The following is a 16975-nucleotide window of genomic DNA, read 5'->3' as shown; positions in this document are numbered from 1 at the left end:
TGAAACATCTCCTGCCATCTTGATCAGGGTGCTCCTGCCTCCTGCTGAGTTTTGCATCATCCTTCACAGGATGTCAGTATGCTTTGAGTTATGGCATTTCCCTGTTTGATTGCTTTTGGGCGCAGGACTTCTCCCCTCCCTACTCGTCTTAACACACACATGGTCACTATTAATGTTCATTCTACAGTGTGAATGACTCAAGATATAAGCTATGCTTGTAGATAGCTGAGGCTAATCATCAGTGATTCATGACACAATGATGGTTACAGTGGTGCTTCTTTCTACTAGGTGTATGTAGATCTTTGGGCTTATAGTTTTGTGTTTGCCTGTTGTCATCGTCGTGTCCCCTCCCCCACCCCCCCTGCCCCGTAATACATGTTCCCAGTCTGAATCTCATCTCTTTTAGTTTAGTCCCATTTGTTCTCTGGAAGAGTAAAGGTACTTTTCATTGAAGTGAAGGCAAGCAGTGATGAGGCTTACTGCTTAAACCACTTCTTAGCAGTCACCTTCCTCACTATCTCTAGCCATAGAGAGAGAGAGAGAGGGAGAGAGGTTTTTTTGAACCCTTGATTGTATGTATTTTTTCATGGCCCATTGTCTTCATTTCACTTAACTAAATGGAAGGAATGGAACTTTAAATTCACCTCAGTGAACATCTGTTGATAACTTACTATATGCATCATATTTTTCTAAGTCTTTCACTTTTTTCTGCCTTTGGGATTAATAGGGTATATTGATGTGGAGATTTACCACCTACTGGCTTTAGAAAATTTCTCTGTTTGCATTAAGATATATGGGACTGAAGAGTTCACATTTAGTACCCAAGCCTTAAGGCTACTTTCTAGGCTATCATCCCTGAATTTAGGATCACATTTTAGGAGTATGATGTTTTAAAGCTCAGTCCTTTCAAGAGTGTTCATATATGCCTTATTTTTTGTTAACCATTCTTCATATTTCTTGTTTGGAAAATTTTTTAATCCATTTTTTTTAAAAAGTAATTTAGCAGGTCAAATATATTTGAGTTTATTCTGGTGGTATTCTTTTTATAATACTTCATAAAGATAGTACTTATATATTTTTTTGATAAAGAAAAATGTATTCAACTTGTCACTAGAGACATGCATTTGAATAGGCTGACAAATCCAAATTTGTATCATTTTGAATTTGTATCCCTTTTGCAATAGTATTTGTCACCCATTTCAGTGTAGAAAACATGAAATTTCAAGATTAATAAATATATCAAATAGTAAAGTGTCCATGACTGTTCTAGATTTCAAATGAACCACTCTATTTTTTGTTCTCCTCTAAGCCTTAAGTTTAAAAAAACTTGAAGGCACTTTATTTTCATATTTCTTTCTTTAGATATTTGTCAGTGACGTTTTTTAATTGATGATCAATTTGAATTCTTTGGTCCCAAATTTGCTTTTTAACATCTAGTTTCTCTCTATCAGGATGATTTTCAAGCAGGATGAAAAAAAGCCAAATCGTTGAGTTCTAATTATTTCCTTCTTAAACTTCAATGAATTCTTTTTTCTATGACTCAAAAGCATTTTGGAAAGTATTCTGATTTTAGCACCAAAAGCTTTATGTAAGGAAATGGATATAAATTATTTATGGGTTTTGACAAAGCCAATTCTTTAAATTTCTGGGAATTCATTTTGTAAAAGTTTATTTGATTGAATCTTTTACTTCCTAAACTTGCAGTATAGTAATTAGTAACATCCTCTCCCTTGAAATTAGTGTTTTAGTAGAAAGAACACTGGGAGTCAGGAGACCAAGAACGGCTCTCAGTTACCTGCTTTAAGTACTTGTTGCTAAGCCACGTAACTTCCCAGGTATCTTTCCTTATCTGTAAATGAGAATTGGGTGATGAAGTCCCTCAGCTTTGCAATTGCAGTACTGTATGTCCTGTTAAGTTTTCATCTTATTTGGTTCTCAGTTAGAAACAGTGCTCCTTTTCATTCTTCAAAAAATGTACTCCCCCCCAATGAAAAAATATATAATCATAGTACTATGTATGCACATATATGTATGTATGTATGCATATTTATGACAGAAAGTCATGATAATTGAGAAACTTTTCTAAATTATTTTACAGGCAATAAATAATATACATTTCAAGGTGACTAGTTAAGAATTCTGTATTTTAATGGAAAGCTGCTTTACAATATTTTAAGCTTTATGAAAGCAGAGACTTTATTAGTTTGATTTCTGTCACTTAGAACCTATAAAATGCTAGTTTGTTTTTACCATATTTGTGTACATGTAAAATATAAAAATTCAGATCATTACATGATTTTGAAAGTATACCAAGCCACCTTTAAATGGGCAAAAACTTTTGAGACTGTGGGAGTGTGAATAAATTTCATTAAGGTAGTAGAAATCAGATTTTTTGTTAAATTACAAATAACTTTGGCCAAGTCATGGGACCATAGTTTAAAATGTGGACTTGCTTAACTCTTTCATAAATACAGTTGAAGTTATATAAGGATACATTTGATTAAAGTAAAAGTGAAAGTTTTGTTAGAATTTTTATTGCTGACTCTAGGAATTTCGTTGTGATTTTTTTCTTTTGTGATTTCAGTGCCTTTTGAGAACTAAAACATGGTTATTTTCATGTTTATCAATGTAAATATTAATGATGATTATTACTTGCCCTTATATACCGCAGCAATTTTGGTGAATCCAAGATTAATGCATATTTTAATTTGTTGAGATGCAACAAGTATAAAATGAGTTCTGGATTTAGAGTCAGAAAACTTGGGGTTGTGTCACAATATTCATTGGTAGGTACTTTACATTTCTGTAGCAGTAGCTGTAATAAGTCCTGTGAGTTAAATATTTCTAAAGTAATATGAATCATTTAAGATCTTTTCTGGATAGATGACCAGGAAATATTTTTGTGGTTAAAAACCATTCTCTACTTATTCTGTAACCGGTGTATTTGCATAACTCTGGCAAACCCTGATTTTCCACTATTAGGATTTGTCAATTTTGCCAATGTTACTTTTACCATTTTTCTCCCCCAGAATAACAATAATCTTGAAGCCTGTTGCCGAGCCCTTTCCCAGGAGAGTAGCAAATACTTATATATGGAATACCATAGTCCAGATGACAGCAGGATGAGTAGAAATCGTCTTTTGCATATTAACTTGGGTATCCATTCTCCTAGTAGCTACCACCCTGGAGAAGGAGCTCAGCTTAATGGTGGTCGAACACTGGTGCATAGCTCAAGTGATGGACATATTGACCCACAACATACAGCAGGTAAACAGTTGATATGTTTAGTTCAGGAACCGCACTCGGCTCCTGCTGTTGTGGCTGCTACTCCCAACTACAATCCATTTTTTATGAATGAACAGAATAGAAGTACAGCTACTCCTCCTACACAGCCACCTCAACAGCCATCTTCCTTGCAAACAGGAATGAATCCATCTGCTATACAAGGGCCTTCACCACCGCCGCCGCCACCTCCTTCATACATGCACATACCTCGGTATAGTACAAACCCAATTACTGTTACAGTATCCCAAAACCTCCCTTCTGGACAGACTGTACCAAGAGCTTTACAAATTCTTCCACAAATTCCAAGCAATCTCTATGGGTCTCCTGGTTCTATTTATATTAGACAGACATCTCAGAGTTCATCTGGAAGACAGACTCCTCAGAGCACGCCTTGGCAGCCCTCACCACAGGGCCCAGTGCCTCATTATAGTCAACGTCCTTTACCTGTTTATCCGCATCAACAGAACTATCAGCCTTCTCAGTATTCTCCCAAACAGCAACAAATCCCTCAATCTACTTATCATTCACCGCCTCCTTCTCAGTGTCCTTCACCCTTCAGCTCGCCACAGCATCAAGTGCAACCTTCCCAGTTGGGCCACCCGAGTTCCCATGTCTTTATGCCACCTAGTCCTTCTACTACTCCACCCCATCCATATCAGCAAGGACCGCCTAATTATCAGAAACAGGGAAGCCATTCAGTAGCTTATCTCCCATACACAGCATCTAGCTTACCAAAAGGATCCATGAAGAAAATAGAAATTACAGTTGAACCCTCTCAGAGACCTGGGACAGCAATTAATAGGAGCCCTTCGCCCATCAGTAATCAACCATCTCCACGGAATCAGCACTCACTGTACACAGCCACCACGCCACCTTCCAGTTCTCCTTCAAGAGGGATATCTAGTCAACCAAAACCTCCATTTAGTGTTAATCCTGTGTATATTACGTACACACAGCCAACAGGACCTTCGTGTGCTCCATCACCATCTCCTCGGGTGGTACCAAACCCAACTACAGTTTTTAAAATTACTGTAGGCCGAGCAACGACTGAAAATCTTTTAAATTTAGTGGACCAAGAAGAGCGCTCTGCAGCACCAGAACCTATTCAGCCCATTTCAGTGATACCAGGCTCTGGGGGAGAAAAGGGAAGCCATAAATACCAGCGGAGTTCTAGTTCTGGATCAGATGACTATGCCTATACGCAAGGTAAATTGTCACAGTTTTATGAAAATTTTATGAAGTGTAATCTTTGTGGTGAGGCAACAAGCTCTTTGCAAAGGGAAATCATTTATATTAGCTGTTTAGTTTTAATTAAGTGTTCTGTATTAAATGTTGGGCAGTAGCTTTGCTATTAAGAGTAAGCTAGTGCTTCAGAATCATGTACAGACTTTGTTTTAAAATATGAAAATAGGTATGAGAATGGCAATCTAATAAGACATTTTTTTAGGAAGAACATTCATTGGTAGAAAAATATAGTCAAGTGAAATGTATATTGTAAAAAATACAGACCACATTTTGTGTGATCTGTGTATCTTTAAAAAATAATAAAAAAAGATCATATAAAAAAAATGCAGACCACAGAGTGGGAAAATAGATTCACAGAGGATGGACCAAAGTTCAGGATGAAAGAATTTGAATCTTTTCTAATAGAGAATGGCCTGAAGGGAGATATGATATTTATAAGTAATACATATTTATAGGAGGTAGAATTAGTAATGAAGAGTGTTGTATTAATTAATAGTATACCTAATTAAATATAAAGGAGAATAGATTTTTTAAGTCTATTCAGATTGTTTCAAGATACCTGAGAATTTAGTATTCTTTCAGTATTTAATAAGGGATGTAATGATAATTGTATTCCAATATGCATGGTTTTGACCCTATATAAAATAGATGACAGAACAAAATGGATGTATAGATGATGTCATTTTTGTTAGTAGTTAAAAGAACTAAATTAAAGCAGATATGGGGACAATAGCTTTAGAACAGTTTGAGAGCAAATGCCAATCAGAGTTTGATGATATTCATTATGAATATTGTATACATTTGCAATGTGTATAGAAATTTCCAGGTCACTTGTTCAATGTTGTTCTCTGCAATGACTTTATCTGTAATGTATAGCCTTGCTGTTACATCAGCGAGCAAGGATGGAGAGGTTAGCAAAGCAATTGAAACTTGAGAAAGAGGAGCTAGAACGGTTGAAGGCTGAAGTTAACAGTATGGAGCATGACCTGATGCAGAGACGGCTCAGAAGAGTCAGCTGTACCACTGCGATCCCAACGGTAAGTGATCTGTTGGATTTGATAGGAATGTAGGGAAATTGGCCATCCAGGCCATTTGCTTGTCTTTTAGGTTTTGTTTCTGGCGGAGGTTTTTTTTGTGTTTTTTGTTTGTTCTTAAAGAAAAACAAAAACAGTGGATGAAGGACCTTTGTTTTCAATAGTTCTTGTCAAAATAATTTGATGCATTAATTTTCATGTGTCTAAGTTCCAGAGGTTCGTCGAAATTTCAAATACATTCTAATCAAGGTATAGGATTTCGTATATTATGAATTGCTTTCTCACAAAATAGAAATGAACAGTACACCCTAACCAAATATTTTATAAATTATTTTTCATGTATTCATTTAGTCTTCTAAGCGTATAACATTTTTCCCCCAAACATTTAAAAAGTATTCTTCCAAGTGCATTAGTTCAAATGAGTGAGGAGGAGATCAATATGAATTTGGAGAAAATGTTGACCAGAGAATTTCTAAAGGCAGAGCAATTTCATTAGGATAATAATATTGACAGTGGTCCTAAGGGGGAACTGCTCTAATGTAAAGACTAGAAAAATATGTTTTTAACATGTTGGTTAATAAGAGTTCTGAAATCCTTAAATCTGAAAATTTTGAAACATGTCCTAAAATTTTGTACATCACAAGCTTTCTGTGATCCAACCTTCCATTTTTCCTTTCAAGATTCATCTATTCAACAAATATTGTTGGCATACAGTTTATGAATGTGATACTATACCAGGTGCTTAGTGCATACCTGATAGTGGGAGAATCAGATACAGTAAGAGATAATTGTAATACAGTTGGGTAGGTGCTGTGTATACGCTCACTGGTAATGAAAGAACTCATACTTCAACCAGTATACTTAGTGCTCTTCTCTGTTCTCTCCCATGCTCTTCTTCTCACTGGAATGCCCTTCTACATCTTGGCTTTTCTCTGTTCTTTAATATTCAGCTTAAACTCGACTCCTTCATTGAAGCCATTCTTCATTTTCCTACCCTCTCTAAACTGAGGGTAATCCTTCTCCCTCTCCCCTCCCCCTTCTCTCCCCCTCCTGTCCTTCTCTTTCTCCCTCTCTCTCTCCCACCCCCAAGCTTAGAGAAGAGGGCATCTATGTTATATCAGACCTTTTGCAGGCAATGTGCCTGCAACTAGGCCATTATAGAGAAGTCTTTAACTGAGGTTCATGGCTTCAAAGGGGATCTTAAGAATTCCCTGAGATTATATGCATAGTTTCATATGTGTGTTTATATGGAAAGTGGGTTTATAGCTTTTATCTGATATTTATAAGGTTATTAGATTGAAGGGGAAAAAGAGGTAAGGAACACTGACCTAAATGATAGATAGTATTGCTGTAGGAAATATAGGAAAGGGGAGAGGGCATGCTTTTGAAGGGAAAGGAATATGAGATAATGAAGGCTTGAAGGCAAAACAGAGACTGACTTTCAGAAGGCAGCCAATAAAGTTTCCTGGCTAAACTTGAGATTTTCTGATGACTTAAGAGAAGTTAATCTGCATAGGAGGAGTGGTGCTTAGATCTTAAATGCTAAGTTGAGATATTTAAGCTTTGTTCTGCTGGTAATTTGGAACCAGTGGAAATAACATATGCCTGTTACTGAGAAACAGGCATATTCAATTGAATAAAATTATATTAGAAGTGAAAAGGGAGGGTTTTCATTGCTTAAACTATTTGGAAACTTACAAAGCTGTCTTAATAGGAAAGGTGATATTAATGTAAATCAAATTTCTGCCTCTTCTCCATTTGAAATCTTAATTGGATCCTCTGACTGGAAGAGATTCAGAAGAATGTAACCAATATGGGAATCCACCTATGCTGATTGGGCACTTTGACATCCTTTAGGTGCCTGGATAACAAACAGTTTTCTTAGCATAGAAATAATTTTCTTTAAAATAATCATACGAATTTTGTTTAGCAACAATTTGCTTTATGATAACTAATGTCAAATAAAACCCTATTGATTTTTTAAAAATTGAAAGTAGAGAGCTGTCTAATAGCATGGATTAGTGCTTTTAAAAAAACACCAAACTACAAATTTTAAATCAGAACTATAATTAATGAGGCTTATTTAGAAAAGGAAAAGGAAAAAGTGGCAAATTTAGTAAAACTACTGCCCTGGGCTGTAATTTGTTTTAACTTTGTATTATGGAGAATTTCAAAGATATATAAAATAGGCAGAATAGTATAATGAACCCCCATCACCCACCTTCAGAAAGTGACAGCTCATGTGGGTGATAATATTTGAAAGATAAGAAATTCAAATGCATGATTCCTGTGTATTTCCACTGCATGGCCTAGAGTAAAATTTGGAATGCATGGTTGAGGGGCAGTTTTACCTAGTGGTTAAGGCAGTACGCTTTCAAGTTAGTTGCGAATTTGCATTTTATTTCTTTTACTTATATGTTACTCATACATGTCCTTGGATAAGTAACTTTCTACACATGTCTTTTTTATCTATAAAATGCATATGGTAGAGTACCCTCTCTTGAGATTTTTGTTAGTATAATATATAGTAGACAATTTACACAATGCCCAACAATTATTAAGTGTTCTTATAAAATAATGTAGATTGCAGAATACTAGAAAAATTTACTCTGAGATATACACACATACACGTCTCAAGTATTTTGCAAAGTCTTGATTTTTGTTTAAATTTCAGAACATGCATAATGCAAACGTATGCTTATGTAGGAAATTAATCAAGAAATAAAGCATTTAGTTACAATACCCCTTTTGTTCATAGAGGCTCATTTAACATAGTAGAAAGAGCCACCCACATTAGCTTTTGAGTCAGAATAGCTCTGGTACTCACTGGCTATATCTAACTTCTCTGCATTTGAGTTTTCTTATCTATAAAAGGGAATTATAACAAGTATATTATAATATTCTTGTCAAGATAAAGAGATAATGTATATAAAGTGCCTGGTATAGAGTAAGCACTTGATAAACTGGTATCCTTATCATTATATAGCAGTAGCTAATAGAGAATTGACTTTTTTGCTCCTATACATGTACTCCTATCTTCAAGTTTTTGAACAAGTGTATTTCTTGTCAAGTATTGTATAAAAAATTGATTAGAAATACATTTGCCTAAATGAACCTGGGGTGCACATTTGTGACCAGCTATGTGTGTGGTTGCAGAAACTTAAAGCAGCAGTTAAACAGTCTTTTTCTGAGGGCTGAAGTGCAAGATCATGACAGCCATGACAGCTGGTCATTTCTTTCACTCTGCTATTTGCAAAACTGTCTTACATAAAAGGGATTTGCATATGAAAAGATACGTGTGTATTTGTCTATGAATCCATATGTCTTTGTGTGTGAGAAAGAAAGAAAAGATAGGACAGTAAATTAGAAGTGCTGGCTAGTTAAGTGGTAATAATATTAAAGTGTTCTCAGCATTCAGGGATCGAAATGTTGACTTTTCACTAGTATGGCTCAAGGACGCGACAGCTTCATGGAAGGGGGGCAGATTTCAGTTATACCTGGAAGAATAATTAAGATTTTAATAAACAGAGAGCTGTCAATTCCCCCTCCCCAAAATGATTTCCCTTCTTCATCCTGTTCTAATTAACTGGGTTTCTAGATCACCCCACAGCTTTGAGCCCCAGATGCATATTTGAAGCCAAGCCACCAAAGAATGTCAGTGTGCTTTGATGTTGGTTTCTGTGAGACAACTTCTTAAAGTATCAAAACGGTTCACTTTAAGGTATTTCTGCCACATTAAAAAAAAAAACTTATGAAGTTTCATTTTGAAATATTAGATGTAAATATACTATCATTCAGTGAAATCTAAATTATGTACAGTCAATCTTGAATCCCCTCCTTTATGAAAGCAGTGTACTTTTGATAAATGGTAGAAACTTCAGAAACAGCCCACCCCCCAGTTTAATCAGAAGCTATGAAAAAGGACGTAAGAGTAGGAATCTGTAACAGATAAACCTTTAATTTAATGAGTTCCAGTAGTTCTACTATCTTTGCAAATGTACCTGTTGATAAGAGCTTTTTTTTTTAAATTACAAGTCAGTATGTATTATAGTAGCCTCTTGACTATAAAATATATTATACTATTCCGTACTTAGTTACAAAACCTCACTACTTAGGACCACTGTGGGTGAAACATCTCTCTCCCCTGCCCACCTCCCAGAAAATGTATAGAAAGGATCAGCCCCTTCAGGTACTTGACTTTCCCAGTATGATCCTACAAAGGAAAAATTAGGACCTTTTTTGCATGTTCCTAGGAAGATATTATCACTCTTTGGAACCCTCTGAATAAGTGTTCTGTGTATAATATAAACACTTAGGTATATGTTTCAAATTAAATGGTGTCTAGTAGACAAGGCTTAAGCATTTTATGTGTTAATGTCACTTGGTTTAGCCATAGAAATGATAAAAGTAGTCCCTAATTAAGATTTCTAAAAGACTTTTTTCCTTCCCCTAGCATTCTAAGAGATTATAGCTCTTATTATAATACATTCCTTTTGAACTTTTGATACTTGCTAATTTAGTGGGCATTCCCGGTTATTCTTATAATACCACTTAACAGCATACAATATTTCATTATTGAGACTTTGATATCCTTTTTGCTCCTTTTCTTCACTGCTATATTAACTAACATATTTAGTTTTTAGCAAAAGATATAACAGAATAGAATTGTGTGCTGTCTTCCTATAATAGAAGATGTTTAATTTTTTACTTTATCCCAGTGTCATTTAGTTAAGACGTGGTGGCAGTCTGTACCCTTACGTCTAGATTCTAATCCCTGACTTTGCATTTTACTATACATATGCATAAATAATAAAAAAAATTAATGTTAGTGTAAAGCCTTCCAAAAAGTTTATTTAACTGAAGATTAGCAGTCTGTTCACCTTTCAGTTCCTTAAGTATTTCCCCTAAAAGACCTAAGGAGTGGACTGGGTGGGACAAAGTGAGGCAGAAGAAAACGAAGTTGAAGAATAGGGTTCATTCATGTGCTAGATTAATTGCTTCTGTTGATCTAGAAAAAGAAGGCAAAAAGATGCCTGTTTGACTTTATATAGAAGATTTCTATATAAATCCTGGCTGTACCAATTACTAGCTTTATAGCTTGGGGAAAATTATTTAACCTCTATGTGCCTCAGTTTCCTCATCTATAAATTGGGAATTATACTGTTACATGCTTTGAAGTATTATTATTGTGAGGAAGGAATGAGAGAATTCTGGTAAACACAGTGCCTGACACTTAGTAAGCACTCATTAAAATTAGTACTGTTCAGCCTGGACAAGATTAAAATCATGAGCATTGTTTAAAAGGTTGATTCTTAAATTTCTCTTCCCATAAAAACAGAAAATAAAATATTCTCAGTGCACTTGTGATTAAAGTAGCCCTATTTTGTATGATGGGCTAGAACACAGTCTAGTATTGTAGCCCACCACTTTATATGCAGATTTGTTATATATTTATATGTAGCCATATTGATTTCCCCATTTTACCTGACTATTCCTTTCAAAACATACATGTAGGACTTATTTTTTTTTTTTGATTAGAGAAGTGAACTTACAAAACAATCATGCATAATGTGTGGGACTTCTTAAACATGCCCTCTCGTGGACTGAGGCCATATTCTCGGTAAAACCAATCAGAACAATTAACATGAAACGCAGTTCTTAAATGTTGGGCTTGATAATGACTTTCCCACAATTGCTATTTTGGGTCCTTTCTTACTAGCCTGAGGAAATGACAAGATTGAGAAGCATGAACAGACAACTCCAGATAAATGTTGACTGTACACTGAAAGAAGTTGACCTCCTTCAATCTAGAGGTATAGACTTGATTATTTGGTAAACCATAAGTAATAGTGTGGTATTTTAAACTACTTAAATAGCAATAATTTTGGTTTTACAGATTTAAGAGAAAGGTTTTATCCATTATAAGCTTACAATCCTGGTAAAGAGATTTCCTTCCCAGCATCCTCACTTCATCCTCCCCCACACACCTTTTAGTCATCGATCAAATATTGGGGGGGGTGTCAAAAAATAGTTTTACTTGGGCGAATTAATCATTAAGTTCTGATCGTTTAGACTGTTCTGTATTGCTGCACCGCATTTATCCTTTATTAGTCATTTAGTGTGACTTTTATAAATTGATGGGTTCTAATTCTGAAACTTTTAGAGCATTTATTATGTGAAAGCACCTAAAAGGACTGTAAAAATAGGAATGCTTAACCAGAATACCAGCTTTCTCAGGTTTAAAATAAATTCTCTCTGCCAATTTCTACATGTTACATGTTCTACATGTTACAGGAAAACATCAACTGTCTCGTAATTTTTTAAAATTTCTTATAGAAATATACTACAGTAGAAGCTCTCTTAACTGACTTTCATTTACCCACTTCATCAGATTAAGTATTGCTCATTTCCTCTGTAAAATATACTGACTGGTGTCCACAGTTCTACACACTCAGGCCACAGTAAGCTACACTGGCGTATCCATGTATTATTGTTCCCATCATTTGAATTGCCTGCTTACCAAAAGTCAGTTGTGTCTGTTCCCAAACCTGTTTATGCCATTTAATATAATTGAATTATAATATTTCATAGCCTGGAATGAATGCAGAAGAAGCTTCTCTTTCTATAAAAACTAAAGTTGAGTGCTTTCTGAAGACTCAAAGACAAACACTCTTTTCCAAAAATAAAAAGGAAGTGTGAGTTAGATATGGGTGAAAACCACTGAAAAGAGAGAGGTTGGAGTTGGGGAATTCATAAAAATCTAAAATGATTCTGCCTTCAAATTGCTTTATTAAGTACTCTTAATTTCTTTTTAGCTCCATTCTAGAGAAATCAAAATAGGAACTTCTAGTTTGCTTACCCCCAATCTATGAGTCTTTTGTAAATAAAATTTTTAGTGAAGAAAGCCACGCCCATTTGTTTATACATTGTCTGTGGCTGCATTTGTGCTAAAAGAGCAGAGTTGAGTAGTTGTAACAGACTCTGTCAGGTTCAGAATTCTAAAATATTTGTCATCTGGCCTTTTACAGGTAGTTTGCTTAAACCCAGCTTTAGATCTTCATGGGTCTGGTTTGTATAAGAAAGACAACACAGAAGTTCAGTCAGGAGACACATACTCAAAGAAAAGGTCTTGGCCCAACATCAAAATATTGCTTTATTTATATGTTTTGCTACATTTAAAGTTGGTATGTGTAATTTTTCTTAATTCAGTATTTTAATTAGCTTTTGTTTTTAACCCACCAATTACTGTCCTTAATTATGGCAGCTAAGAGAGTTTCTACTGTATTTTAAGAGTATGTATAACTTAACACCCCATTGCCATTTTTAGTCAAGATTAAACAGTAGAAGCAAGGGAACCAAAAAGATACAGAATTACCTGAACAACAGACATAAGCAAATTTGAATGTAAGTTGAACAGTCAAGCCAGGTACCCTTTAAGTTATTTTCAGAAGCCTAGTCGTTGTACAGCCTATTAGCTTTAAGCATTGGAGGAATTACTGTGAGTAATGTGGGGGTTATACGAACTGTTGCTACTGTGTTATAGAAGATTGCATCAGTATTTTTCTTCTGTGCTCTTTGAAGCAAAATGCACATGTTTGGTTAGGATATTTATAGCAAGCTTATGGGATCTGAAAATTAGAACATCAGCTGTAACTTAAGCAGTTGAAGAAATACATATCCAGCATCATCAAATAGCATCGTGGCTTTGATGAGCTGTCATAAGAATTGTTTTCAGGAAATTTATCTTAAAACAGCATATCCAAATGGATAAAATATTTGTAATAATGCCTGCAAGGGAAACTGCTATTAAGGTTTTATAAGCAAAGAGCTGTGTTCTTGGTTTGGTTGGGCTCTCATAATGAACTCTTTGGTACTTCAGCATTTCTAAATCCTTTTTCAAAAGGGGTCCAAATATATTCGTTTATACTAAATTCTACTCTTCCATTCTCTGGAAAGCTTTTTATAGTGAGTTTCCAGTCTGTAATGTTTAAACTAGGGAGGGAATCTAGGCTTTTTTTTTTTTTTTTAAGGAGGTACAGGGGATTGAACTGAAGACCTCATATTGTACATGGGAGGCAGATGCTCAACCACGGAGCTACATCTGCTCCCCAATGAGAATTGATTTTTTTCATTTGTTTATTTTTAGGAGGTACTGGGGATTGAACCTGGGACCTCGTACATGGGAAGCAGGTGCTTAACCACTGAACTATATCCTCTCCCCAATGAGAGTTGATTTTTTTTCACATGTTTTTTTTAAGGAGGTACTAGGGATTGAACCTGGGACCTTGTACATGGGAAGTAGGTGCTCAACCACTTGAGCTACATCTGCTCCTCTCCCCCCCTTTTTTCCCCAACATTTAGACTAAAACTATCAGTACATGATTTGATGAAAAGCAGCTTTATTGTTGGTTTTGGTGAAGAAAACTTGTTGAAAAAAATTAGGTCTCTAAATCAAGAAATTCAATATATTTGGACTATCAGTACTGTACAGGATCCTCTGAGAAAGTGTGGGTACAGTTATAAAGCTAAATTGGAATTGCTCAGAACAATCAGATTACTGTGATAGATTCACAGAAGTGAAGGTAGGACTCAAAGCCAGAACCTGGATCAAAACTGACCTTGGACAAGTCATGGCAGGAGATGTGGCGGTGGAAATACTAACATTAGATCAGGCCATGAACATTTTAAAAGAGAGGTGACATTTTTGTGGTAAGTCAGAATTCTTAGAGATTGTTCTGATTATTTGTAATTGGCACCATATATCCTCTTATCATTGATAAATCTGTAGGCAACATTTAAGATTTTCCTTTTCTTCAGCATAGGAATCCATGAGCTGCTGATGTTATTTCACATCTATCCAAGTTGCTTAGATATTTCAAAATATAATTACTTGATAATTCTTTGTAATTTATATGTTCGGTTCCTTCCAGAGTTGAATTTATAATGGATAAAATTTGAAGGTAAATTATGAAAGATATGAAAGTGAGCTTTAATTCTGTCTTCTTTCTCATGGTTTGTTCATTAAAATCAGAATGAGCAGAGAAAGAAAACAGATCAGCCATCTTTTCATTTCTCTTCTTCATTTACCTCCCCCAGGGCCCCACATGTTTCATCCTGACTCAGGAGACTAGCCTTAGTTAGAAATATTCTTTCAGATGATACATTGTGGTCAAACACTGGTGTAGTCTTTTTTTGGGTCTTTTCTCACAGTGGTAAGGAAAAACACAATTTCAGGAGGAGGAGTGTGGGATAATATAATGAGTTTTGAAACCCTGTAGAACAATTTCCCTTTTTACATGTTGTATTTCCATAGTTTCCTTTTTAAAAAAAAAACCTAATTAACAGGAGAAAGAATCTTAAATGCCTGGTGGTTTTATTTTCTTTATAGGAAACTTTGATCCAAAAGCCATGAATAATTTTTATGACAACATAGAACCTGGCCCAGTTGTACCACCCAAACCATCTAAAAAAGGTGAGTAGGGAAATTTCACAAACAACCTAGAAATAAATATCAAAGTTCTTTGGAAATTCACATATATATCTGAAGAAAGTTCTATTAATTTGTTCAGCATAAAACAGTTACCATATTGATGTTACTGAAGCAATAATGAAATGTCCCTAAAATTTAATTTTTAAAAAGTATTAAAATTAGTAGCTCCTGGAATTATTGTCAGATGTAATCAAATGGGATATGCAATTTATTTTTAAAAATGAAGTTGAAACAGTATATCTTATGTAGTGTACAACCTAAATTTACTCAGCACAGTAAAAACTATAATCCTAAAAGGTATTCTTATAAGAAAATCATAATTTTAAAGATCTAATATTAGATTTCTGGTGGATCTCTAACATTATATAATTGAAGCAGGCAACAAAAACAAAAGAATCCTTGTAAACTCAAAAGATGAGCATATAACAGTTAGATTGGGAATAGATGCTTTCACCTCAAGGACAAAATAATCCCACATAACCAAGTTTGAAGGAATCATTTTTTGATAATTGTTACACACAAATGATTTAATATTAACAGTATCAAATCTGCCCTCATTTATATGTACCAAATGTTTAATTGACACTTCAGTATCTTAAAAAAATTATTTCAATTAAGTTTAAGTGTTGTGTCATTGAATGTAGACTAATTTTCTCTGTTCTCGTTGTTGATGGCCCATGATTGTTTTATAATTATAATCTCAAGACTGAGCTAAAGTAAGCATTTCGTATTTTATCCTTTTTGCTTTAAGCAACTAAAGTAGATTGATTATGAAAACATACAGGATAGTGGAGAGTGGCCTATTTTTTTAAAAAATCACCTAAGGGTGTAACTTAAAAATCTTATCAGACATCCTTATTTTTAATTAAAGAATATATAAATTCTACATAGCATTACCTGACCTAAATTACTTAAATTTTGGTTAAGGACTTTCCATTATTTTAAGCTCGATATGAAGTATCTAAAGAACTTCATTTATAGGTAGCACTGCAGTATCTGTTTTTATTGTTTCATACTACCATGGGTGTTTCATCTGATCAGCATTTAAAATAGCCTTCTGATTTCTGAAAGCGATATAAAGAACAATCTTAGTGGCTGACCACCAAGTTCCATATTCAGTGCTGTGGCAATATTATGTACAGTTTCATCATTATTAATCAGTTTAACTTGTTGGGTTCATAATGAGTCTTTAAACATGGTTTTGCCTGAGTGTCTTCTAAGGAAGCATCACCTACTGGTAATCCATCAGATGAACTTCAGTTAACTGATTCAAGGACCTCAAAGAGGAATCACCCTAATTAAGGGAGTGCGTTGAGATGTTAACCTGGGAGCAGAGGACCAAGTTGATGAGAAATGTTTGAGAACATGTGAGGAAGAAAAAAGCACTCAGATGTCTTTAGTGAATGACTATGTTAATTTTAACACATTTATTCCTGATTATTCCCAGTTGGGCAAACTAATTTGTTGCTTAATTACCTCACTCCCTATTTCTTTATCTACTATATTTGATATATTTTGCATGCTAACTGCTGTCTTTTCAAAAACAGGTAAAGAAGGGAAGTTAAGATTATTTTTATTTTTGATTTGAAAGAAATTTTCTAGGAGGAACCAGTCATTTTCATCTTGTATCTGCTCTTAGTGTATAATATGCTAAGTTTGTTCACATTACTTCTTCTCTTTTAATTCTCACAGCACCCGTGTGAGGTAAATATTACTCCCAATTTATAGATGAAACCATTTGAAGTCCTCTAGTACAACACAAAGAGAAGAGCATTTATTTTATGGAAATCAAGAAAAAGAGTGTTTAGGAAATCAGTGGTGACCAGTGTAATTATGTAAGGCATTTGAGTAGGAATTTGATTAGAAGAAAGTTGTCCATGATCTTCAAGATAACAGCCAGAGCTGTGCAAAGAGTGAAATT

The 16975-nt window shown here is 34.7% G+C and overlaps 1 protein-coding gene across 3 annotated transcripts in view; it reads left to right on the top strand.

Moving 5' to 3' along the window:
* Window positions 1-16975, top strand: part of TAB3 (TGF-beta activated kinase 1 (MAP3K7) binding protein 3) — a 75156-nt gene that overhangs the window by 39346 nt on the left and 18835 nt on the right. For all 3 annotated transcript variants that reach the window (XM_071213131.1, XM_071213132.1, XM_012530124.4), the window contains exons 4-7: window positions 3030-4491; window positions 5407-5567; window positions 11284-11377; window positions 14953-15036. In XM_071213131.1, the coding sequence (XP_071069232.1) occupies window positions 3030-4491; window positions 5407-5567; window positions 11284-11377; window positions 14953-15036 (1801 nt within the window). The remainder of the gene's footprint in view (window positions 1-3029; window positions 4492-5406; window positions 5568-11283; window positions 11378-14952; window positions 15037-16975) is intronic.

This window comes from Dasypus novemcinctus, chromosome X, assembly GCF_030445035.2.
Source record: "Dasypus novemcinctus isolate mDasNov1 chromosome X, mDasNov1.1.hap2, whole genome shotgun sequence".
In the NCBI taxonomy this organism is placed as follows: domain Eukaryota; kingdom Metazoa; phylum Chordata; class Mammalia; order Cingulata; family Dasypodidae; genus Dasypus; species Dasypus novemcinctus.
Note: the sequence above shows the minus strand (reverse complement) of the source record. Positions and strands in the feature narration are given on the sequence as shown.